This window comes from Mesoplodon bidens (genome assembly GCF_964165515.1).
Source record: "Mesoplodon bidens genome assembly, chromosome: 20".
Taxonomy (NCBI): Eukaryota; Metazoa; Chordata; class Mammalia; order Artiodactyla; family Ziphiidae; genus Mesoplodon; species Mesoplodon bidens.
Window position 1 is genome coordinate 41,098,883 of NC_138181.1, and position 27,290 is coordinate 41,126,172.

Below are 27,290 nucleotides of genomic sequence, written 5' to 3' on the forward strand. Positions count from 1 at the left end.
AGGTGACCATCACAAATATAATGCAAAAGTGGAGTATCACGAGAACTACAAAAATGTAACAGAGACACGGAGTGAGCAAATGCTGTTGGGAAAATGGCGCCGATAGCCTTGCTCCACACGGGGTTGCCACAAACCTCCGATTTGTAAAAAACTCAGTATCTGTGAAGAGCAATAAAATGAGGTCTGCATGTGATAGCTTTTTCTAAACAGTCATTTTTTATTTTTTTACTCAGAATCGACATTATATGATTTTTTTTCAGCCATCTCCAATCCAAACATTTACTGTCTATGAAAGCAACTGCAGGTATTGTATTTCATTTGGTTTCAAAAAGTATGCCTCCTAGAAATTACTATCAGGGGGAGCAAATCATTTGATGTGAAAAAAGCCAGTCAACAAACAAAACGTACTCTACATCACGGCAGAAGAAGAGGAGTTCTCTTACTGGTTTACATTTCTATCTACAGATGGACTCATTGACTGCATGGATCCTGACTGCTGTTTACAGAGTTCCTGCCAAAATCAGCCCTACTGTCGTGGATTACCTGATCCCCAGGATATCATCAGCCAAAGCTTACAATCACCATCTCAGCAAGCTGCCAAACCCTTCTATGACCGAATCAGTTTTCTCATAGGGTCTGATAGCACCCATGTCATACCTGGAGACAGTCCTTTCAATAAGAGGTTAATGCAGCTTTTCCTTACATAGACTTGTAGTGATATTATCATCAGTGAGAACCCTCTGTATGAAATACTGATGCCTGTGAATGTGAGGAAAGTGCTTTCTGTGAAAGGCAGTTTCTCCTCGTTTGGCACATCCTTCACCAAACTTTGCATTTCAAGCATTTTTGACATAGTTCCCATACTTTGTCAATTTCAGTACCTGAAACATAACAGGACATCCCATTAAGGAGTCAGTAAATCTTCATTGAACTAGTAGATTTTTGTTAGCACAGTTGGAAATGTTTCGAAAGAAGCAATGAAAAGACTCCAAAAGGCAAAACAGAAGTGCACTTTTTTTAAGCTGAGCTCACTAAATAATATAAATTATGAAATAATGTAATGGAACTGCTAACGGCATGGCAGTAAGATTGCATAAGCTGTTGGACTGGTGCTTTGCAGAGCAGTAATGACCCGAAAATAAACCAGTAAGTGAAAGCAGGTGTCTTTTGTCTCACTGAGCAAAAGAAGATGATTTAGACCAGAACTTCCGGTTCTGCAGCAGTTTAATACCATTAATGCAGTTAGACCCAGCAGTTGATTAAAAGTTGTTTCACAAATGTTCCTTATTGCCCCCTTAAACCTTGTACTTTTTGGTCCCTGTAGATTTCCCAATTGCCTTGGAATTAATTGGAAAGTATACTTTCCTTCATGCAAACACCAGGTATATGACATGAAAAAAGTGCAGCTTATAATTTTAAAAATTCATCTCTAAATTATTGGTCTTGATAACTCTCCAAAATCCAGATTGCAATGAATTAAAACACCAGGTAAACACCAGACATTTCGAGAATGTGGATTACAATGAATTAGAAGGAACATTGTCTTGGGAGGATTTCAGGTCTGGTTTCTGTGAATACAAGTGCATGCAATAGTGTTATTTTATCCTTAGATTGAATTATCTCTACATTATGATAATGTTGGCCTGAAAAGACAAATGTTCATTCTAGTTCTTCTACTTTTCCCACAGCCTTGCATCCGTCATCAGAGGCCAAGTACTAACTGCTGATGGAACGCCACTTATTGGAGTGAATGTCTCATTTTTCCATTACCCAGAATATGGATATACTATTACCCGCCAGGATGGAATGTACGTTAATCCCAACACCCTGTCTCTGTTTGAAGTATTTTAAGTATAAAAACTAGGCATGCTTGGGCTTCCCTGGTGGCACAGTGGTTGAGAGTCCACCTGCCGATGCAGGGGACACGGGTTCGTGCCCCGGCCCGGGAAGATCCCACATGCCGCGGAGTGGCTGGGCCCGTGAGCCATGGCTGCTGAGCCTGTGCGTCCAGAGCCTGTGCTCCGCAGCGGGAGAGGCCACAACAGTGAGAGGCCTGCGTACTGCAAAAAAAAAAAAAAAAAAGTTGATTTTATTTCCTAAGGCATAATAATGGTGTTGTGGTTTTATAGGAGAATGTTCTTCGTCTTAGAAGATTCATGTTGAAATATTTGAAAGTGAGATTTTGTAATATCTACAACTTAAGCTCAGATGGTTCTGGAAAAGGAGTAGATAGGTAGATAGATAAAGCAAATTTGGAAAAATGTTAATAAATTAGTAAATCTAGGTTAAGGGCGTATGGATGGTCATTGTATAATTCTTTTAATATTCCTGTAGATTTGAAACTATTTCATATAAACATTGGGAGAAGAAGTTTTTTCTTTATAAAGCATATTGATTTGGGGAGGTGAGTGTCTGGAGTTACGTGAGATCCAGATAGTTCACTAAGCACGTCTTGTTTTTTCTTAGGTTTGACTTGGTGGCGAATGGTGGGGCTTCTCTAACTTTGGTATTTGAACGATCCCCGTTCCTCACTCAGTATCATACTGTGTGGATTCCATGGAATGTCTTTTATGTGATGGATACCCTAGTCATGAAGAAAGAGGAGAATGACATTCCCAGCTGTGATCTAAGTGGCTTCGTGAGGCCGAATCCTATCATTGTGTCGTCACCTTTATCCACCTTCTTTAGATCGTCTCCTGAAGACAGTCCCATTATTCCCGAGACACAGGTAGGATATTCTAGCAGTCATTGCTTTTAAATAAACCATTTTCAGATCATGGGGTTTCCAAAGAATGTTTTTACAGGATTATAGAATTCCAGTGCTATCCTAAATAATTCTATAGAATGACATATAGAATGTGGTGTGTGTATGTACAAGAATAGGTATTTCTATAGTAGGATATCTAGTTATTCCTTAAAGATCTATTAAAAATACTTTTTCCTCAAGTTATATCTGTATCTGTGTATTAATTGTAGCCAAATGGGAAAACAGCTTAAGCTCAACAGCTAATAATGTCTTTGCTCATGTATTCATTCATTGGAAGAAGGTTTTAGTGCCTGTACCTGACCTCCTGACTGACATTGTACCAAGTGCTACTGTACTTGGTCATTACTCTCGATATTTTACTGCTTAATGATTATTGTAAGCCATTCTACATGTGATGAAGATTTGAATGAAGAACTATGGAAGTTCAAAAGAGAGGTCAGTTCCTAAGGAAGCCAAGGAAAACATCACTGAAGAGGCTGGCCTTCAAAGGGGGAAAGGATATTCCAGATAGAAGAAAATGTGTGAGCAACAGCATCGTGGTAAAAACAAATGCTGTTGTATAAAAACTGGTGAGCAATTTAAAGGTGTAGGACACTCATGGGGAAAGACTGGGGCCAGGTTATGAATGGCCCAGAAATACCGTACAATGGATACCTTGAATTCTTTAGATGACATGGAACCAGGGGGCCAATGTAGATTTTTCAGCATTTCTTTGATGCTAACTCAAGGGACAAAATGCATAAAATAATCGAAGGAGACAGATCAGTGAACAGAACAGTATTCACTGTACTTCCATACAGATCCAGCACCCAGAGGCAGAGGGCCCACCCATCATAATGGTTGTGGAAATGAAGAAGAGGGAATGGATTAGACAGATGTGGAAGGTAGAACTGGGAGGCCGTAGTTTCTGCGTGTTTAACCAAGTCAAGGATGGAGCTTACAGATCATGCAGCTGGCAAAAATTGGCTTAATGGTTGGTTTTTCTGCTCGGGCTGATTTACTTTTCCCACTAATGCAAAAAATATGGTCAAATTAAATTACCTAGGAGAAACACGTTTTAATGAACTAAATTGCAGATAGTTGTTCCAGGGAAATAGGCTAATGATGACAAAGACAGTAATCAGTTATTAAAATTAGGAATAACACATGATACTTTGAAATACAGAAGTAACTCCTAGAAGACCACAGAAATATATATTCATGAAAGACTGCCTTACCTATGGAAAACCTATCAAATTTATGTGAAATTATTCTGGAAATAAATTAAGAGGAAGTAAATTATGTACCTGAGGTTTCAATCTCTTATATTTTCAGGGCCATTCAAGAGTCACAAAATCTATTTTTCAAACTAACCCACTGGTATTTCACCCCAATGATACAGAACAGTGAGTTCTGTTCAGATGATTCACCCTGTGCCCTACAGTCCTACAAAAGTACTGTCAATCTTAAATGTAAGGGTTTCCCTGAGTCTAATAGAGCTCTAGGAAGTTTCTGTATCTTCATAAACTATTTTGCTTAAGACAGTCTGTGTCTGAATTCAGTCAGCATATGATTGGTAAGGAAGATGCCAACTGTAATAAATTGGTGTGTCTGTTACAGCATAGCAATGCCTTCTTCACCTGCTAGATTGCATCAATCCCGCTTCATGCCAACACTGACTCACAGGCCAAATGGAAGTTTGTTTAGCCCCTTCTTTTGTGCTACTTCCAACTGCGTGATTATTTATATTGAAAGTGACAGCTATACCCTCAGTAGCGTGGGTTCTACTTAAGTTATTAAAATTTGTATGACAGGGCTTCCCTGGTGGTGCAATGGTTGGGAGTCCACCTGCCAATGCAGGGGACACTGGTTCGAGCCCTGGTCCAGGAAGATCCCACATGCTGCAGAGCAGCTAAGCCTGTGCGCCACAACTACTGAGCCTGCGCTCTAGAGCCCGCGAGCCACAACTACTGAGCCTGCGCTCTAGAGCCCACGAGCCACAACTACTGAGCCCGTGAGCCACAACTACTGAGCCCACATGACACAACTACTGAAGCCCGTGTGCCTAGAGCCTGTGCTCCGCAACAAGAGAAGCCACTGCAATGAGAAGCCCGCCCACCGCAACGAAGAGCAGCCCCCGCTCGCTGCAACTAGAGAAAGCCCGCACGCAGCAACGAAGACCCAACGCAGCCAAAAATAAATAAATTTAAAAAAAAATTGTATGACAGATATACATCATTCCTAACCGTTTCATGTGAGAGGAACTGGAAGGAGGAGAAACACTACTGAACACTGAATCGCTGTTCTAAGATTTTTCTAAGCGAAAAAGTAGTCCTTTAAGTCTGAATAATGAATATTCATAGAGCAGTATGAGGCAACCTTTGAGAATGCTATTTAATTCTTGGTAGAGAAAGTGGTGAGTTCCTGGGGCAGGTTCTTAAACATAGTCTTGCACTTTACAATAGATGTCGTAAGCCTAGGAAGAGCTATTATTATTAACCAAACTAACAGGAGCATCACTAGTAAGTAGAATCTTAATTTTTTGGATAGATTTTATATACAATGTAACATAAATTTTTCAAAACATTTAAATAATGTTTTGGCATAATATATTTTGCATATGTCAGGCTAAATCTGTTGGCATTCGTTGACCAAGTCACAGCGATGCGTACATTGTGGGGTTAAGAATATGATTTTTTAAATTTGTAAAGGAGGTGATTCTTATGCAGGTAATTATATTAACTTTTTACACTCATTTCAATTCAAAAAGTATATATGGAGTGTCTTTTGCGTGCATTCAACAACACATTAGTTGTTCTCTGGGGGAAAATTTACGCAACTTGAAAATATTAATTCATGTACCATCATATCAAAAATCAGTGGTGAGTCGAAGCTCAGTGTTTACCTAATTATGAGTATGTGCTGTTACCTTCCAACATGAATATGGAATTTGCTACAGTTGAACCCAAATGAATTGGTCTGTTTTGCTATCATTCCTGCCTTTAGGAGTAGGTTTAATCCCTAAATGAGCCAGCTGGCGTGGGCCAGATCTTTGGCCTGGACCACATCCCTGTGCTGAGCTAACCATCTTACAAGTGTCTGCTCTAATTCTTCAGGGCCATAGGCGTGAAAGATGGGTTAGTGAGAATCCACAGTGACTGTAAACTAACGAGTCATTGCATGTCAGCCTGATGGAGCAGTCACAGTATTTCCTGTATAAGGAGTAGCACCTGAGCTGTGATTAACTCAGAATAAATGACAAGAAGCTTTTAGGAGAAGAAAACTTGGGCTGGCAGAGGGGTTAGTTTTAATCATTGACTAAGATGACATCCCATATGCGTATGTATGAATAGTGACTCTTCATGGTCTTAGTTTAGTCACTCTGCTCCGTTCTTTCAAGGGCATTTTACCTAAGAGTCGTACATGATCACCGTTTGAAGCTTCTGCTGCCTTCAACCCTAGGTACTCCATGAAGAAACCACAATTCCAGGAACAGATTTGAAGCTTTCCTACCTGAGTTCCAGAGCTGCCGGATATAAGTCAGTACTTAAGATCACCATGACCCAGTCCGTTATCCCATTTAATTTAATGAAGGTTCATCTGATGGTAGCTGTAGTGGGAAGACTCTTTCAAAAGTGGTTTCCTGCCTCACCGAACTTGGCCTATACTTTTATATGGGATAAAACAGATGCTTATAATCAAAAGGTCTATGGTCTATCTGAAGCTGTTGGTAAGTCCCATGTAAATATATATTCTGAACCAAAAACATTGTCTTGAAGTCAGAACTAACATAAAATGCATTGTAACGCGTGAAAATCCATGGATAAGCAGAGAGGAAGGCAGTAAGGTTGCCTAGGAAAGTTATAAGCTGGTTTGTTTAGACCTACCATGGGGAAAAGGAATGTATTCCATATGATGAAAAGGAGAAAGTATCCATTTTTCTGGCTGAAATTATATCTTAGAAGAATGTTCTGAATGAGATTTCAGGCTGCCATATCCTTTTTTTCATGTTTTTTTCCTTATTGTGTCCCTTCCTTTTTTTGTTTCTTTCTTTCCTTTATAATTTTATTTCGTTAGCTTTCCTTATCCTTTTTTTTAAAACATTTTAAGTATCTAACAGCTAGTGTAGTTTCAACTCATAATGATATTTTAACATGACATCAGACAACATTTGTGTCCAAAAATTATTCCAGCTCTTCTGACTGGAAGAAGTCAATTCAGCGGAATGATATTCTTAAAACATCAAACTAGTTGTTTCACTGCATGACTGGACAATACAATCAAAGTTTGACCTGTTGAGATATGCATAGTGTAGCTCCAAGCTCAGGCTCAGAACATCAAAAACTAAAGGAAAACATGTGTTTTGTTCTATTAGCTGTTACCTGAAAATATAGTAGACATTTTATTCTGAAATTAATATATAATTTGGGCTGGAATTAGTTCAAATCAGTCAGATAATTGCCACTTCTCCCTTCACTTTGTTCTAAATTTTAAAACCCACGTTTCATTGTGAACTCTGAAGTTTTCCATTTGTAATTTGTTCGTATTAATTTACTGCTAGTTTTATTGTTCATTCCTGATGACATATGAATATGGTGTCATAACCTATCTTTTTTGCTATATTGAACCTTACTTATTATAAATATTTTCCATAACTTAATACTCTTGGAAACTAAACATCACTAATTATTCAGATAGCAAACGTTATTTTTAGTTGTTATCATCTGATCAGCATTTGGAGCTGATTTATTGGATCTAATGATTCACCCAGTTGCCTGATCTGAACTTCATTTTGTGCTGTGAACACCTTGTGAAAAAGTGGTGTGGGAAAAAAATACTAGTATTCTATTAAGTCAGTACAAAAAATAATATTTGGAGATCATTTTTTAGAAAAACACCTTTTATATGATCGAATCTTCTCATATAAAAATAGACTCTGCTCACAAATAAGTGGAAATATAGTCTCAGAGCACATCAGTGAAAAAAGCAGTTTTATCACAATAATAAAATAAATTCCATTTCTGCCTGTGGTTGGGAAGATGAACTGTGATTTGTTTTGATTCTAGTGTCGGTTGGATATGAATATGAGTCATGTTTGGACCTGACTTTGTGGGAGAAAAGGACTGCCATATTGCAAGGCTACGAATTAGATGCTTCCAACATGGGCGGTTGGACATTAAATAAACATCATGTATTGGACGTTCAGAATGGTAAGATCTTGTTCACAGATAATATTACTCACCTTCAAATTGATTAAATTGCAGCAATATTTTATCCCATGCATGCTGTAGGATCAGAATTAGTAGGGGGACAAGAGTGTATTTTCAAAGACTATAAAAGCCTAAAGTGGGAACTACATAATACGCTTCACAATGTTCATATGCTTGTCACCAGCATAGTTTTCCCAGGAAGTCAGTGAGCTGATCCAAAGTGCTTTAGGGAGGTTTACAAAAAATGAAGGGAGGGGGGGTTTAAGTAAAGAAAAAATAAAATGCCAAGTGACTTCACCAAAATGTTTCTAATGGATCTTAATCCTTAAATAATTAGTCTGTTCTCAGTATCTAGATTATTTTTCAGTTCTTCTTACACTGTATTTGAGGGAAAAAACTTCTCCCACTCAAATTGGGTTACATATACTGTCATTTGATTTTGCAACTAATCTAGAAAAAAAAGCAAGAATCAAGAGTATTATGTGTTGCAGACCTTATAAGTAAATATGCTCTGAAAAAACATGTCAGATCTCACAAACCAAAAGAGATAAATTATTTGCAAAATGTGACCAGCTTCATCTCAAAAAGAATATTATTTACATTAAACAAATTCTGTTGTCTTCACTGTGTTTCTAACATTTTACCCACATGCTGGCTACATCTCAGATAATGTGTAGGTGCTTTGCTAGAAAGACAGAATCCTAAGGTAACTTGCTTTCACCTCCTGCCCTGACCCATACACGCTAGTAACTCTCTGCTCTTCTCTTACGAATAGCCAGAGAAGAACATTTCACAGTCTTGTTGAAATAATCTAGCTTTTGTCTTAGCAGAGGCTTCTGAGGTTCAGAATGCTGAATTGAGCATGCAATACAACTAAATATTTAACCATGATTAATGGCCACTTTTTCAGACTAATGTTGCTTTGATATTGATTCTTTTTGTAAAAAAAAAAAAAAAAAGTGTTGGAGTTGGAGAGGATACCTTTTAAACTTTCCAAACGTGCTAAATCTAAGACAGTTTCCAAGCCAGCGCTTGAAAATTCTGGAGCCTCGCCTCCAGAAGAGAACGGTACTGACCGAATCAGTAGTAAGAAAAAGACAAAACAGAAAGACCCTTCACACCTTTCCTAGTTCATAGCGGTGCTAAGCTCTCCTTCCTTTCCGGCTGTGTCCTGGACATCAGGTTTAGTTCACTTTGCACCTCAGAAGGTTGGGAGCAGGGCCGAAAACTAGTGCCACGTGCAGCACATGCTTTGGAAAAGTGGGGCGTCCCGACCCAAGAGGATGCTCTGTGTGCTGTCTCTGGTCATCAACAGTGTCTGAAGCCTGCTACATCAGTCACACGAGGTTTCACCACAGTCTTTCAAAATGCAAAGCCATGTGCCTGCCATGCTAGTAGTGGCTCTCAATGAAATTCCCTACAATTATATTTCACATGGTTTGACATATTGCTATATTCCTTCAGTTCTTGACCAACAAAATGGAAGGAAAAACCTCTCCACATACATTTTAGTTATTATGAGAACATAGGGTAAAGTTCATAACCAGTTAGCCACAGGATTTCACCCAAGAGATTATGAACCAGTAAGAAGACAAAAAGCAAAGAACTTCAGGAAAGCCCATACCTATGATACTCAGCACTCAGTGTCATATTCGGGAGAATTAAGAAACGCATAGATATTCCGTGTGTGGATATATATAGTAAAAATACATACAGTCTGCCAGAGAATAATGTATAGTTAATTTTTTTTTTTTTTTTTTTTTTTTTTTTGGCTGTGTTGGGTCTTAGTTTCTGTGCGAGGGCTTTCTCTAGTTGCGGCGAGTGGGGTCCACTCTTCATCGCGGTGTGCGGGCCTCTCACTGTCGCGGCCTCTCTTGTTGTGAAGCACAAGCTCCAGACGCGCAGGCTCAGTAGCTGTGGCTCATGGGCCTAGTTGCTCCGCGGCACGTGGGATCCTCCCAGACCAGGGCTCGAACCCGTGTCCCCTGCATTGGCAGGCAGATTCTCAACCACTGCGCCACCAGGGAAGCCCTTAATTTTTATTAAGATATCAGGTCAGATGTAAAAATTGGACCATGCCAAATTCCGTCCTCCAAAAAAATGGTTATAAATGATAAAATAAATATTATTTAAAAATGCAAGCTAACCTAATTCACAGAGAACTGATTGTGATTTCAGATTTTATCCAAGAGCAGTTTGACAAGTAGTGGCTTTTCAAAGTGACGTGTGTCTAATTGAGTAAACAAAGTGATTTGTAATCATGACAAGGTGGATGAGCCATGGAAATATATTAAGGAAGAAGAGAAGACAAAAATGTAGACAGTGACAGGTGTTTGTGCAGGTACCCTGGAACATGAAAATAAATATTCTAATGTTCAGCTTTCTATTCTGTCATAATAGCGGAGACTCATGAAAGACCGATCACTCTAAGAAATGAAGGAATAAGTCAGATGCAGTAGAGCAGTAGGCCGACTTTGTGGGACTGTCCTGATGAAAATTACAGAACTGGCTCTTCTAGGAAATTATAGTCCCGTAATTGTCAAATAACGTAATCACAGAAAGAAAGATCTTAGGGCTCATTAATGTATTCTTTGAATATTCAAGGAAAAATGCCTTTCATCTGTTGTTATGATCCAGCCTTATTTAGGTGATTTTCCCTAAATTTGAATAAACCTGTTTTATCAGCCCTGATTTCTTTATGTAGATTGGCTATGATTATTACATCACCCAAATAGCAAAGCATTAAAAAAGTAATCCCAGAATTCACCTAAAATGTGCTGAGCTATGAGAGGAACATAATTATTCTGCTTTCTTCTTCACTTTAAAATTATCCCAAAGTGGGAGGAAAAAACACTTTCTCAAGTTTCCTGTTTGTACTTTCATGGGATTGATTCTTTTAACAGTACATCTGTTAAAAAGTATAAACAACAGGTGTTTACAGAGAATAACACATTGAGAAGGACCTTGAATGTGTATGGAACAATACCAGCTGACCATCCAGTTATATCGGAGCAAAATGGAACCAGTGATCTATGTATAAAAATGGCAAATGAATAAAATTAGAATCTCCACTCAAATCCAGTTTCTAACTATGAAAATATTTATTTGGAATTTTCTCTCAGATTTTCATTGCAGACCAAAACGGAGCAGACTGGCATTTTGTCTTCTTAAATTTGTTGGCACTTTCATGTCTAAAAGCAGGATTCACTTTAAATTATAAACCGCCCTTCCCAATTTTGTCATGTCTGAAAGTTTGAATAGTTGCATGTTCATGCACTCTCAGGTCAGGCTGAAGTATAAACAAGAAGAATACTCTTCAGCAGTTTAGTAGTTTGTTGGAGGTATGATATATATTTCCTACCATTGTTTCCCATAAAGTGTATTTAACTTTTTAAAAATCAGGGATAAACTCATAAAGAAGAAATTCATATTTACGGCGCCCATTTTTATTAGTTGGATTAATATAGAAGGTTTTCGACCTCATTTAACAATTAGGCAAACTTGCTGTTCCCTAAAGAACCTTGTGTAGAGATGGTTCTCAAACTCGGTTGCACATTAAGAGCATCTGGAGAGTTTTAAAACATCTCAGTGCCAAGGCTGCTCCCCAGATCAGTTAAATCAGCATCCCTCAGGGTGAGATCCAGCATCAGTAGTTTTACAGCTCCCCTGTCAGTTCCAATGTGTAGCCAAGTTTGAGAATCACTGGTGTTGAGAAGTTGGGTTTTTAAGTTTTCTTGTGAGTCCTTTGTTTCTTCCACCAGACGTTCTTTAAATCCGTAACAGATGGCATTTTTTGATGTACCCTATGTGTCTTGCCATATGATATCTTACACTAGGTAACTGAATGGAGTTCTTTCCGAAAGAACTTTAGATGACAGTTTTCCAGTCCAAATCGAAAAGGCAGCGAATTGTGGTTTCTAGAGTGAACATGTGTGCTTTTCATCTCTGCTCCTTTCATCTTAAGAAAAATGTGTTTTCTCTCTTCTAGGTATACTGTACAAGGGAAACGGAGAAAATCAGTTTATCTCCCAGCAGCCTCCTGTCGTCAGCAGCATCATGGGCAACGGCCGCAGGCGCAGCATCTCGTGCCCGAGCTGCAATGGTCCAGCTGACGGGAATAAACTCCTGGCCCCGGTGGCGTTAGCCTGTGGGGTCGACGGCAGCCTGTACGTGGGGGACTTCAACTACGTGCGGCGGGTGCTCCCTTCCGGGAACGTGACGAGCGTCTTGGAACTGAGGTATGTCTCTGCCTAGCTTGGGATTTTGATCAGAGCTAAACACACCTTTACTTTAAAAATGTTGAATCTAATGTACTGATTCATTTATTTAAACATACCTTTCCAGTGTTTACAGTTCTCCTTAGGAAGCAGTTAAATTCTTGGTTAAAGGTAAGAAAAGCCCAACACGTATATATTGTGCCATAAATGCATAAAAGAGTATGAAGTCACCCAGTGTATAAAATGTCTCAGTGATTCCAGTGAATTCTCTGTACTCCAATAAGCTAGAACTATGATTTTTAAATCCCTTTAGTTATCTTTAGAATAACCTTATGATATAGGTTGTCACTCTTTTGTTTCACATGGGTTGAAATGAAGGCGTAAAATGTTTTCCTACAGTATTGGGACATAATAGTAAACCGACTAAGCCTATAACTTTCAGCTAGAATATTGGGTCTTCAGGTTGGGTTAACCCATCAACCATAATACCAATAGTTAAAGTAACAAATTGCTGTGTTTGCATTGTTCATTTAAGTGTGATTATCAAAATCATCCTATTCTGTAAATCATTTGATAAGCCTTGACCTACAAAATTCATTTCCAGTGTTATTTCTGCTTAAGTTAGCAATTTTCCATAAAATAATTAAAATCTCAGTATTCAACTCATGGTATAGAAACCTTTTCTAACTATGCTTTTTTCTCCGCCTTTTTTTGTCTGCTTCCACCAAGAAATAAAGATTTTAGACATAGGTAAGCATCTTGCTTCAAAGTTATTGTATATTTTTGAATGTCCTTTTTACTTTTCAATGTGAGTATCTGACATCGTTTTCTAAGAACATTTCATCATGAGAGAGGACACTCAGTATCACAGAACATCTAAGGAATGAAAACTACTCAAATGAACTACTATTATACAACATATTGCAACTCCTATTGTGCAATATAATTTATATTTTCAAGTTGGCTAACAAAGTAAATTCTGTCACAAAAAAATTAGTATAATGAACATCTCTGTGTAACAACAACAACAAAATCTGTAAATTTCAGTTACTGACTCTGAGCCATATGGAGCAGAACATTTGAAGCACAGCTGGGAGAGTTTACGGAGAGTTGAGTTTGACCAATAGCCAGGGCACATCCTGCTTTATTGGGCCCAAAGCTTATTCAATTTGGGGTATTCTGTTTAAGAAAAAGAATCTAAAAATAGTTTACTTTGGCAAATTTTTAGAAACATAAGATCGCCTGAATACGCTGCCAGGGCCCTCACTGGCCTTGGAAGGAACCCATACAAGTGAAGGGGCCCTAAAGGTTAAGCTGTATTGACTTCCCGGTAAATTCATTGCTGCTGTAGTTAAAACTGTGTGTTTAAAACCCATTTATGTTTTCCTAAGTTGAGAGAATTACTAGATTTGAGTTTTAAGAAGTAGTGTCTCCACTGACATTATTATGGAAGAAAAGACTTTCCTCGAGGCTAAGAATGAATATAGTCGAAGCAAATATATAGGTTCAAAAGTTTTCCAGATTCTGTTTGCTCTGTATGCAAGCTTGTATAATATATGGACACTTTTGACTGAAAAACTTTCCTCAGGACAGCAAAAAAAAAAAAAAAAATATGTTTGCAAGTAAAGCTAGCCAAAAAAAGCAAGACATATTGGATATGCTAAATCTAGTTTGGCCATTAAAATAACTAATAAAATGATATTAGATAGAAAAATTCGTGATAATTTATGTGAAGTCCCTGAGATGAATAAATCCACATGATTCAGTTAAACTGTTGTGTAGAGATTGACAACTAGGAAATAAAAAAAGTTCTGCTGGAAGATGTGTAGCTGCCGCATCTCGGTATGACCAGGCCTGGTCCTGAGACCTTTTCCTAAGCTCCCCTATTGATCTTATGCCACCAGCTAGTAGCCCAGCCGCATGCAAAAAACTAACACAGAATTTCTCCAGACTTCTGAGCCTGCAAAGCTCTGTTTTTAGAAACCACAGAGGAATATCAAGCTTTTTCTGGCCTTGCCCTCTTAGTAACTGTGGAGAAAAGACAACCTGGTGTGTGCACCAACTAAATGCAAAAACACTGGAGGCAATACAGAAAGGCCATCAAAGCAGCCACCTTTTAACAAGCCAGCCTGTTCCATGCCAGGCACGATGCCAGATGCACAGTGCTGCAGACCCACACAACAGCCCTTCCAGGTTTACACAGGAACTGACAGAGGCTCAAGGAGGTTATGTATCTTCCCCAAGATACATAACTAAGAAATGGGGGGCAGAGATTTGAAGGCCTCTAAAAAGTGTGTTCCTTGCACTATACCCCACAGCCAGTTTTCATCTGTCCAAACGGCCAGGTTTCTATGGGCTAGTGCCATGGGTGTGCAAAAAGTTAGACTTATTTCACAGTCATTTGACAAATTACCTAGAACTATCATCTGTCTGGAAAAAAAATCTGTGAGGTTAGAGCTGCCTTTTTTATCAACAGTACTTCATAAAATGAACTCATTATGTACTAACTCGTGCTGTTTGGCAGTGATACTCATTGTAACCCCTCTCTCATGATTCTCCTCTGTATATTATCTCCCCTGTACATTATCCTGGCTACATGTGGCTGCTTGCATTTCCTTTGTGCGCCATGCATGTAAAATACACTGGTTTGGGTTTTAACTTGATATTCGTCTTTATTAAGTCAGTGTTCAGTGATCACTTACCATGTGCTAGGCTCTTGGACAAATCGTAGTGTGAGGCAAAGTCCATGCTCTCAGAACTCCCAATCTAGTAGGGGAAACAAGATCTGCATGTAATGGACTAAATCACATCATCAGTGTCGTTCTTTGACACTTCCTCACATCCATGGCCTGTACTGCGAGAGTAACTGTGGAGGAAGGGATTCCTGGGAGATGGGAGCGTGGGTCGGAGGCTTCCTGGAAGGTGGATATTTGACGTGGCTCTAAGGTGAAGTCTGCTTACACAAAACAACCAGGAGGAAGGAGAACAGTCATGAATACAGTGAAACAGGGAAGAGCCCAATCTGACTCCATGTTGGATCTGTTTCTTTTACTTTAACCCTTGCTTCCCGCTGCTTTTGTTCACTAAAAGGGTACTGTCTATACACAATGGCCTGCCCCGGGGAACCCTGCCTGAATGTTAAACCGGAGTGCCTTTGTTCAGGGGAACATCCGGACCCTGCCCACCTGTGAATGGCTACAAGAAAGGAGACATTAACACGTGCCCTCCCCGAGGCTGGCCATTCCAGGGGATATTTCCAAAACTTGTGGCCTTTTTACTTTACTTCCTTATCTCCTCCCCCTCTCTGTGCTGTAAAAGAAACTGGCATCCAAAGCCCGATAAGATGGTTATTTTGAGACTGTAGTCTGCCGTCTTCTCGGTCTGCGGCTTTCCCAATAAAGTGGTATATTCCCTGCCTCAACACTTGTCTCCGATTTATTAGGCTGTCATGCGGCGAGCAGAGTGAGCTTGGACTCGGTAACAAAAGAACATAGAGTAAGGCAACTTACGTGCTCTGAAGAGATGAGCGGGACATGTTCTAAGAGGAGCCCGATCCACTTCAAAATTATAATTTTGATAAAACCAAAATTACCATATTGGTAGTAATGAGAGACACAGGTAGAAAGGCAGGTTAGGGTCAGAGAGCTCAGGGCCTTGATTGCTCTAAGGAGTTCCTCTCCTGTCCTGCCGGGTAACAGAGACAGTACGGAACCATGGTCTGATCTTGAACAAGATAGCGGCATCTCAGAGTGGCCTTTTAGGAAGGTGAGTCTGGTATCAGTGTCCAGGATGACTGGAAGATCAGTTAGAAAGCTGTTCCGTGAAACCACGAGATGCTAGGTACCTAAAATAGTCCGGCAAGTCATGAAGGCAATCAGCCAATAACATAAAGGAAGGCAGAGAGTGGACACACTGTGTATGGGTGATGAAAAAGAGGAAGATGTAGAAAATAACCAAGGCTTTTGAGTTCAAGTCATCAAACAGAGGACAAAATCATTGGCAGAAATAGGGATTCCCTTCACTTAGTAACTAATTTATCAGAATTGACCTAAACAAAATGACGGTATCTCAGCTCATCGGAGCTTCTTCATTTAGCTTAAAAAATTAAAATTCTTTTCAGGTGCTTCTTCCTATTTACCTGCCTGTATCATCTTCCTTTTACCAGATGATAGGATCCACCTGGATTTCTCCTTCTCCCCACTTGCCTGGCTAGCATAAACGTCATGAAAGGCTTAGGAGTAGGTGATAGGAAGAAAACGAAAACTATGTCTAAATCTATAAAAATGAACAGAGAAGTCAGCTGTTAATGATCAAGTAAAGTAGGACAATGCATGCTTCTGCTCCTGTACGTGTGTTTCATGCCCTATCAGCAGGCTCATTAATTGGACTAATGGGGGGAAAGAATGAAGAAAAATATTGAATAGTAAAATAAGTATAAAAACAATAGTCTTAATATTTTAAAATTCAAAATATTCTGTCATACCAAATGTATTAAGTACTTGTCAGGATATTGTATCAAATCAAAGTCTCTAGCTATACTTTAATGAATAGTTATAAATACTACCCAACATACTAAATTTTTTACATAAATGGGAGCTTCTGAAATGCTTAGAAAATAAGTTTCTTTTATATATGCTGAACATTTCCTCTTACGATGTTTATAGTGTTAGTTTGCTAACAAACCCTTTTTGTAGGCAGTAAATTTTAGCTCACTCCTGTTCCAATGCTTTAAAATTCCAAAATAAAGGAAACTAAATGAATTAACTAATACCAGCCAAGGGGCATTTAAGCATGGAGGTCTAAAACTAAACTTTGTGAATTTTATATTACCAATTAAAAGATCAAAGAAAGGGTCAGTCACAGGTCTGTGAAATTGAACCGGTTAAAGTTTAGATACAAAACTATAAAAATTTGATTCAGCACTTCCCATTGACCTAATATTTAAAAATTAAGCAGGCCCAAAAATATCACATCCCGAAACCCTGCTTGCAATAATATAAACAGTCTTTCATTAGCCAGAAAATCACAGTTTAATTTTATACATAAATGTAATTTATGCTTCTTCAAACACTCTGTGTTCCAAGGGCTGTGGTACAGTGTCCAGCTAAAAAGATTAAAAGTGCTAATGATATCTATTCTATAGCTTGTCCTTCGCAAATATTTCTCAAGTCTAAGAAGGTTGAATTATGACAAAATAAATGAGCAAGTCTAGTCTGCATTTACCACTGGGTCTGTATCTAACTGAGGAAGATGTAGAGAAAACGGCCTGGTAGTTGTGATGATCTAGGCAGTTCAGGGTGAGTTAAGAATCAAGGCACAGTATAGTAAAGGTTCTTCACTTGATCTCAGCTTCTTTGATTTTGCTGCTATTAGTCACAATCTCAATGTTATCATAAACCTTTCTGAAATGAAACTCCCAGTCAGTCACACAAGAAGGCTATTGTACTTCTTCTGCTGAATAGAGATTTCCCCCCCGTTTCCTGCACCCCAGCTGCCAGCGGCTGACCGTTTGCAGTCATCATAGCCTCCCATGTTCACAGATGTATTACTGATCTAAAAGCTCATCACCCGCTTGTACCACCATCCCAGCCTCTCCAGGGCTTTGGCTTTTCAGGAAATCAGAAGGACAAGAACCAGCACCGCTATCAGAAAACTCTGTGCTTAAATCAGGTGTCCTTGAATCCCAGACGCTCGCACACGTGGCTCGGAGCTTCTTGCCACCAGCCTGTCAACTGAAAGTTTCCAAACTCACTTGTCTTTTCTTTTAGTGTTTCAGTACAGATCCCTTCTTTCATTTAGGGAAGGCTGGGACCCAAGGATCAGCTCTAGATTGCCATAGCAAGCTGCCCTGCCGGGAATGGATGTAGCTCTAGTTTCCTGCTATTCTGTGGGGAGTATTTCCAGAAGCAAATTCTCTTCTCCAGGGCCACGTGCTCCTCCACATTTGTTCTTTTGGACAATAGAGTTCTCTGCAAAATTAGAGCCTTCACTTGGTGGACATCTTTCAAGCCACTGGCATATAGTGCTTGATTTAGAAATTTCTGTGTCTTCAAGGAAGGAGTGCTTCAGGACAGGAAATAGCAAATATAAAGCACCACTTTGGACTTTCTCTTATTACTGTCCCACTGGAATAAAAGTTATGCCAATAAAGGCAAAGCTTATGACTCGAATGTCCATATTTTTCGACCAAGAAAACTCATGCCCTATAGCTAAAGAGAGAGCCACTGCTACTCAAGCAGCCATCTCAGAAATCTGTTGTTTTTTCTCAAAATGAGGGACGTCATGAAAAAGTATGCATTCTTCATTTACCTTTATCATCATTGCTCTTGAAACAATTCAAACTGGATGTTTTAAGAAGGATCTGCGTCGTTTTAATAGCTTCGATGTTATAGTATAACAGCCGGACTAAGGAAACAAATTTGAACCTATCCAATTTAGTAAATTTTTTTCCTTGTTTACATTTTCAGAAGTCAAGTTATAGTTAACAGTAATTATTACACTTCTACACTGGCTAGAGTTACAAGGCAAAAAGACGTAGCAATGTAAGAGGAGACAGGATACAAGCCGATATTAAGAATAGCTAACGCTTATTTTTTTTTAAGCATTTTAAAATTTTTAAAATTTATTATTTATAAATTTATTTTATTTATTTATTTTTGGCTGTGTTGGGTCTTCATTGCTGCGTGCGGGCTTCCTCTAGTTGTAGCGGGCAAGGGCTACTCTTTGTTGCGGTGCGCGGGCTACTCATTGCGGTGGCTTCTCTTGTTGCGGAGCACGGGCTCTAGGCACACGGGCTTCAGTAGTTGTGGCACGTGGGCTCAGTAGTTGTGGCTCGCGGGCTCTAGAGCGCAGGCTCAGCAGTTGTGGCGCACGGGCTTAGTTGCTCCGCGGCATGTGGGATCTTCCCGGACCAGGGCTCGAACCCGTGTCCCCTGCATCGGCAGGCGGACTCTCAACCACTGCGCCACCAGGGAAGCCCAACTAATGCTTACTGAGTACATACTGTGTGGCAGGCCCTGTTCTAAGGATTGTACTTGTACTAGTTCATGTAATCCTCTCAGCATCCTATGACATCTGCATTATTATCACCTTTACAGATAAGGAATCTGAGGCAAAGATAAGTTAGCCATCTTGCTCAAGGCCACACAGTTAGGAAGCTAATGTTCCGACCAGGCAATCTGGGCCAAAGGTCACGCTCATAGATATACAACTGGCAAGAAAATAAAATGTGTGTATGTATATTTACAACCAACTGTACAATAATTAGTATGTAGTCAGGGAGATAGGAAAGACTAAAGAATCTCTCCAATGTCATGTCTTCCAAAATAGACCCAGCTTGATTGAGCTGCAGCTCTGTCGCCAGCTATATATACATACCTGGAAGATCAGCTCTGCCAATATCAGACTGATTACGGGGGGGGGGAAAGCCTCTATAAAATTGCTCTGGGGCTTCCCTGGTGGCACAGTGGTTGAGAGTCCGCCTGCTGGTGCAGGGGACACGGGTTCGTGCCCCGGTCCAGGAAGATCCCACATGCCGCAGAGCAGCTGGGCCCGTGAGCCATGGCTGCTGAGCCTGCGCGTCCGGAGCCTGTGCTCCGCGATGGGAGAGGCCACAACAGTGAGAGGCCTGCGTACCGCAAAAAAAAAAAAAATTGCTCTGAACGTTATACTGATATGTAACTTTTCACTTCATTACAAAGTAATAATAAGCTACCACACTAAGGCACACCGTATGTCTGGTTGCATTTAAAGCTTCAGGCATCGGGACTTCCCTGGTGGTCCAGTGGTTACAACTCGGCACTCCCAGTGCAGGGGTCATGGGTTCCATCCCTGTTCGGGGAACTAAAATCCCACATACCGTGGGGCAGCTAAGCCCGCCGCACCTCAACAAAGAGCCCACAGGCTGCTATGAACAATTCTGCAACTCAGACCCGATGTGGCCAAAAATAAATAAATAAGTAATTTTTTTAAATTTAAAAATAAAAATTAAATAAAATTAAATCTCAGGCATCAACTTATAAACACGATACAGTAACACTGAGCATGGCAAGTTGATCATCAGGTCTAACCCAGTAGTTCTGAAGCGCTTCTATGTCAAACGGCTTGCATCTCTATATGAGTTCTTCATATCACTTTTCACCCTTTTCCCCTTTCCCTCATATTTACACACTCAAGACCTCTTGCTCTAACCTGTTTCTTGTCACCAAAAGATATTAAAGGCTGGAAAGGAGAATCTGAAGGCGTTCAAGCCTTTGTGGGTCTGGGTGTTTCTCTGTCTACCAACGTCACCGCCACAGAGCTTTCTAGAGCCCCAGAGGTCGCTACAGACCCCATGTGTGGTCAGCTGTCCCCTCTACCAATGTGAGAAACACCAGTGAACACTAGAACCTTTAACAACAGAATCTTACAGGAGCAGTCAAGTACATGTATTCACTACTTAAAAAGAAGAGCGTTGGGCTTCCCTGGTGGCGCAGTGGTTGAGAGTCCACCTGCCGATGCAGGGGACACGGGTTCGTGCCCCGGTCCGGGAAGATCCCACATGCCGCGGAGCGGCTGGGCCCGTGAGCCATGGCCGCTGAGCCTGCGCGTCCGGAGCCTGTGCTCCACAACGGGAGAGGCCACAGCAGTGAGAGGCCCGCGTATCACAAAAAAAAAAAAAAAAGAAGAGCATGAAGTAGTGAGAACTGCTTCATTAGACCCTAACTAGTAATGAGAAAACTACTAAACCATTATTCAGGATAAATATTTTCATTCAGTTAGATTTATACTACATATTTTAAATATCTACATATAAAATAAATGGAAACAAGCATGTAAGTGTGTGTGTGTGGAGAGAGAAAGAGAATGAGAATAAATCAGTAAAACCAATTTTGTCTTCGAAAGACTTGTGGAATCTCGGAGATTCCTACCTGTTGACATCTTTGTCAAGGTACCAAATCATTTAAACTCTTTTTAGAATTTTTTTTTCAGAAGGCAATATTTGCACACAGTACAAAATTACATTAATTCCAAGAATGTGGTGTTAAGTGTATGTAAGGGGATTGCCTTGCAATTTCAACTCTATGTCGTAATTTGTCCATTCCTTGCTAACGTTGGTCTTAACCGTTTTTACAGGTAATGGGACATGACATACTTTACATTTGCAGTAATTTAGATTTATAAAATTGAGGTACTCTGTATTGTGAACAAATATCTGTATGTCACCAAATTCATAGACAGGTTTTAGAGCAGCTTAATTTGCAAATTTTAAAAATGGAAGTGATGAACCCAGCATTGGGACTCAGTGCGTTAGGCCACTACGACTGCCTCCTTCTCTTCAATGGCCTCATTTTAGTATTTAACCCCATAGCTCAGGACAGACATTGTCACTGCGTCAGGTTACCTTTCTGGATTCCAGTAGAGCAACCCAGAGAGACACAGCACTACTTTTTTTTTCTTTCAAAAAAATAATTTTTTGGAGCCAGGTGGTTTTGGTTTGATTGCAAGAGAAGACAGGAGATTTCCCTACCGTGAGATGCAAGTAAAATCACTCGTATGTTATACTTCACTGGCAAGTTTGGTAGAGACACCTGTCCCCTGGAATATACTTGAAGCCTATCACTCAAAGGCTGTATGTTAATGGCTTTGCATTGAACCAAAAAGATTCCGAGAACTTGCTTCTTTGTTTCAGGCTGGAAGCATGTTGCCTTGTAAAGGTGATTATTTTTAAGATGGCCCTTTCATAAATTGTTAAATCCTCAGCAACAGACAAGGAAGGAAAACAGTCACATTAGAGGTTGTCACCAATTCTTCCAGCCATTGATCCGGGGAGGGGGGAGTCTCTGTTTATAATTAGTTTCTCATCAACTGTTTTATTTTGCTTTCAATTACTGTGTTTTAGGAGTAACTTTCTTCGTGATGTTTATGTATCATCTTTCTTTACAGCAGCAGCCCAGCTCATAGATACTACCTTGCAACTGATCCAGTCTCAGGGGATTTGTATGTTTCTGACACTAACACTCGCAGGATTTATCGTCCCAAGTCACTCACGGGTGCAAAAGACTTGACTAAAAATGCTGCAGTGGTTGCAGGGACAGGAGAACAGTGCCTTCCTTTTGATGAAGCCAGATGTGGGGATGGAGGGAAGGCTGTGGAAGCCACACTCATGAGTCCCAAAGGTACTGGCCTTTATCAATTTGAGGATTTCTTTTTATTTAAAAAAAAATGTGGAAAATCCAGTTAGTGCCTGATTGTGTTTCATGCTGAGTCTAATATTTTACCCTCAACTGTGTTCTGGAAAGCTGTTTCACATCTAGTGTTTTTAAAAGCTATTTAGCATGAAAATGCTACAATCCTAAGTTGATTTTACAGTAAATATTAGGTTCTTGGCATTTTTTATCGTACCATGTTTTTTCAACTTTTGAAAGAATCAAGCAACTACCCGATATCATTCAGGTCGCATCCTGTTCAACTTCAAGGAAGTATCCGAATTCTTTTTTTTTTTTCCATTGTCCTGGAATTTCTTTGTCATGAATGAGTCCCGAGCCTCCTTAAAAGCCATCACTGGGCTTCCCTGGTGGTGCAGTGGTTGGGAGTCCGCCTGCTGATGCAGGGGACACGGGTTTGTGCCCCGGTCCGGGAGGATCCCACATGCCACAGAGCGGCTGGGCCCGTGAGCCATGGCCGCTGAGCCTGCGCGTCCGGAGCCTGTGCTCCGCAACGGGAGAGGCCACAACAGTGAGAGGCCCGCGTACCGCAAAAAAAAAAAAAAAAGCCATCACTAAGCAACCCTATTAGCTCTCACCCAGTTTGGAGCTATTAAACCTTTGTTTCTATGCCATGGGAAAAAATGCTTGCTGTGAGGAATTTCTGGAGGTAACAAGGGCTAAAATTCTATGTGATGAAGGCTTCTAGCTTTTAAACCAGCAAGACTTGACTCCTTCCTCATGTTTTATGCCATTCATTACAGTGGTTTTTGGTTTGAGGCTTTGTGTTTTTTTGGGTTTTTTTTTTTTTCATTATAGCTAGATACTATTATGTGAACAAGGACTGGAAAAAAAGTATTTGTTGTGCTGAGTTATTCATACTAGCAAATTTCATTGTAACAAGGTCAATAAAACACTAACCTTGGCTTAGATCTGTTTTTGTTAGAATATAAAGTTCAGTGTAACAGAATATGACCTGTTTCTATAATTTATAGATGACAATGCTGTACAGTGTTTATATTTAAAACACAGGTGCTACCTATATGATTCACACACAAAGGACAGATTCTTACAAATTTCAGTTCTTTATTACATTTTACACTTATACGTAACATGAATGCCCATGTTGGGTTTTTCCTAATGTGTTTGCAATCTGCAGTCTTAACTTGCTGCCTACCGCCCATGTTATCACTGGGGTTAAATGTTGAGTTTCGTGATGGGCCTGAGCATTTAATTAAAATTAATCATTTTTGAAAGATTAATAACCGTTACTTCTCTTGAATACAGGAATGGCGATCGATAAAAATGGATTAATCTACTTTGTTGATGGAACCATGATCAGAAAAGTTGATCAGAATGGAATCATATCAACTCTCCTAGGCTCTAACGATCTGACCTCAGCCAGGCCTTTAACTTGTGACACGAGCATGCACATCAGCCAGGTAGTGAAAACATTACGCCCAATTGTCTGTTTTTCTTCTAAGTGACTTGATTTACTGTGTCAGTACACTATGATGACACTGTATTAAACCGCGCGTGTCGTGGGCATCAGTCGTTGTGGTAAAGCTGTTCCATTAAAATGTGTCTCAGGAGCTAATAGAAAGTTATTTTCTTCTCCAGTTCTGCATTTGAAGAATTCAGTGAGATACAGAACAGTTATCACTAAGAAGTGCTAATCATTTGTAATAAAGTACCAGTAAAGTGACAGCGTGCAGATATTCCAAAAAGAACAAAACAGCTTAAATCTCTAATCTTTTGATTGCGTGAGGTCCTTAAGTAGTAGAGAGAACCCACTAGGATTAGTCCTCAGGGACTTATATTTAGAATTAGAAACTTTACTATTGGCCTGATTGAAAACACAAGGGAACACTAATGTATTCATAACCTAGAAAGCCCCACACTGGGTGATTGTTACTGCTAAAAGGAACAAGTATGTTCACATCTCATTGATATGTGTTAACTCACTACTTATGATTCATTTGCTATTTGGCCAGAACTTGCAAATCTTTCAATGAGCTGCATTTTTAAATAAAATTTTATTTCCTACATTTGTCTCCACTCAAAACTTTTTAAGTTTATTTCACTGTATCTATTTTAAAAACAATTTTTAAACAGTTTACCAAATCAACGGTAATTTCCCCAGATTTTCCCAGTAAATTTCTAATTTACTCTTCCGGCAAATTAACAACAGCTCAGTAACTGAGTAACCAGACCATTTCTTTTTTACGAAGGTACGTCTGGAATGGCCCACTGACCTAGCCATTAACCCTATGGATAACTCCATTTATGTCCTGGATAATAACGTAGTTTTACAGATCACTGAAAATCGTCAAGTGCGCATTGCTGCCGGGCGGCCCATGCATTGCCAGGTGCCAGGAGTGGAATATTCTGTGGGCAAGCATGCAGTTCAGACGACCCTGGAGTCGGCTACTGCCATCGCTGTGTCCTACAGCGGGGTCCTGTACATCACTGAAACCGACGAAAAGAAAATTAACCGGATAAGGCAAGTCACCACAGATGGGGAGATCTCCCTGGTTGCTGGGATACCGTCAGAGTGTGACTGCAAAAACGATGCCAATTGTGACTGCTACCAGAGCGGAGATGGCTACGCCAAAGACGCCAAACTGAGCGCTCCCTCCTCCCTTGCCGCCTCCCCGGATGGCACCCTGTACATTGCAGACCTAGGAAACATTCGGATCCGGGCTGTGTCAAAGAACAAGCCTTTACTTAACTCTATGAACTTCTATGAAGTCGCCTCTCCAGCTGACCAAGAACTCTATATCTTTGACGTCAATGGCACTCACCAGTATACTGTGAGTTTAGTCACTGGCGATTATCTGTACAATTTTAGCTACAGCAATGACAATGATATTACTGCTGTGACCGACAGTAACGGCAATACCCTTAGGATTAGACGGGACCCAAATCGGATGCCAGTTCGAGTGGTGTCTCCTGATAACCAAGTGATATGGCTGACCATAGGAACAAATGGATGTCTGAAAAGCATGACCGCTCAAGGACTGGAATTAGTTTTGTTTACTTACCATGGCAACAGCGGCCTTTTAGCCACTAAAAGCGATGAAACTGGATGGACAACATTTTTTGAGTAAGTAAATCAAAATTCTATTCTGATTATAAAATACTGTGATATAATAATGTAATCTAAAATAATAACAGTATAATCCTTTTCCTGTTTATTCGTTTTTATTGAAGTATAGTTGGTTTACAATGTTGTGTTAGTTTCAGGTGTACAGCAAAATGATTCAGTTCTACATATATATGTATATATTTCTTTTTCAGGTTCTTTTCCATTATAAGTTATTACAAGATATCGAATATAGTTCCCTGTGCTATACAGTAGGTCCTTGTTGTTTATCTATTTTATGTACAGTAGTATGAATAATAATAGTACAATCTTAAGGGCAAGTGGGATTCAGGTTTTTGGGGGGCCTGGAACTTCTGTAATTTGGGGATCCCTTTTTCTGAAAAAAAAAAAAAGACAAAATTAGACTCAGGGCCTTGGAAGGGGACCCAGGCAAGTGGGGAGCCCTGAAGCTTAAGTTTCATTAGCGTCGAGGTCAATCTACCTCTGCTTAAAGATTAATTTAATATCTTACTTCATACAGACCTAATATATTAGCAGCAAACTTTTGGGGAAACATACTGCAGCCTTGGCTTTAGTCAAAAACTTTTGGGGTTTATATTTGCCCATGTGCTAAAGCTGACTGTTTTGGGAGCTGTCACTGAAGGGAAGCTTTAAAAACATTTACAATGAACTTGGCTGATCCCATCAGCACCACAAATAGAAGGGCTTAACTTTTTATAATCAGTTATTGGAGCATCTAAACTCCACTTATAAGAACCTTACCACTAAATGCAAATCAGAAATAGCTGGTCACTCTGAAAGCATATGAAAAAGTAGAAGGAGCGTCCAGCTGGGGTATTATACTAAATTTGTGGAGGAGTGGCCCAGGCAACCTGCTCTTTGAACACTCACATTTTGTGACTGTGTAAAATCACTTTCCATTACTTGTTCATTCCACTAACATTGCACGAATCATAAGGGGAAATTAGATGTGCAGAGACGGCATGCTGACAAATGCAAAATACTCCTGGAAATGAATATTGAGGTCCTTAGTGTGACTTTTTCGATGAAATGCTGAAGCAAATGTACTTTCTGTAGGAACACAGCTCCAAAATTATGATAAAAGTCAGTAGAAAAAAATGATCCAATATACAAATATTTTCCATACAACTTTTCTGGAATAGAACTTACACATTAGGCTTAGTTCTCCTGTAGCTTGGATTGCTTTTCTTTTTTTTGACAGATTCCCTTTTAATAAAATGAATGTTACCCAGCAGCATGATTTTGTCAGCGGAACAAACCTGTGCAATTGAATTACATTAAAATTCTGTTCTTAGCGTTCCTTTTGCTCATTTTAGGATCACAATAGGAAAGGAATAAATTGGAAGTTAATGGCAAGCACTTCCTTTCAAAGTGATAGCAGGCTCTGTTGCCAGAGAGGCGAAAAAAGAGTTCAGTAGAAGTGCTCCCATCAGATGGGACTGGGCGGGAGGGCTGCTCTGACGATAAGATCCTCAGGAAATGATAGTGGCATTGGTAGGGTTTCAGTTTAAAAGCAGGGGCGAAAATAGAGAAATAAGGTTTTAGTACAGTCTAGGACTCAAGCTCTGCTCTGTGAGCCATTTTTGAATGTGTTCTTATTCGTTCCCGGGAATTGACAATGCACAGAAGTTCATCATGTGGGTCACTACTGACGCATGAACTTCTGCAACACATATACAGGTTCACTAATGACCTACAGTGAGAAATGGATATACTCCATTGGTGGAGTTGATGTGGGATAGTATAAACAAATTTGGGACTTTTACTTTTTTAATATTACGGTACACAAAGAAGACACATTTCTCT

At 39.8% G+C, this 27,290-nt stretch overlaps 1 protein-coding gene across 7 annotated transcripts in view; it reads left to right on the top strand.

Moving 5' to 3' along the window:
* Positions 1-27,290, top strand: part of TENM3 (teneurin transmembrane protein 3) — a 320,768-nt gene that overhangs the window by 256,622 nt on the left and 36,856 nt on the right. For 2 of the 7 annotated variants that reach the window (XM_081221018.1, XM_081221019.1), the window contains 10 exons: positions 466-682; positions 1,689-1,808; positions 2,467-2,728; positions 6,209-6,476; positions 7,813-7,956; positions 11,945-12,194; positions 12,903-12,923; positions 22,098-22,330; positions 23,645-23,799; positions 24,589-25,463. In XM_081221018.1, the coding sequence (XP_081077144.1) occupies positions 466-682; positions 1,689-1,808; positions 2,467-2,728; positions 6,209-6,476; positions 7,813-7,956; positions 11,945-12,194; positions 12,903-12,923; positions 22,098-22,330; positions 23,645-23,799; positions 24,589-25,463 (2,545 nt within the window). The remainder of the gene's footprint in view (positions 1-465; positions 683-1,688; positions 1,809-2,466; positions 2,729-6,208; positions 6,477-7,812; positions 7,957-11,944; positions 12,195-12,902; positions 12,924-22,097; positions 22,331-23,644; positions 23,800-24,588; positions 25,464-27,290) is intronic. The other 5 variants (XM_081221020.1, XM_081221016.1, XM_081221021.1 and 2 more) reach the window with 3 other exon arrangements.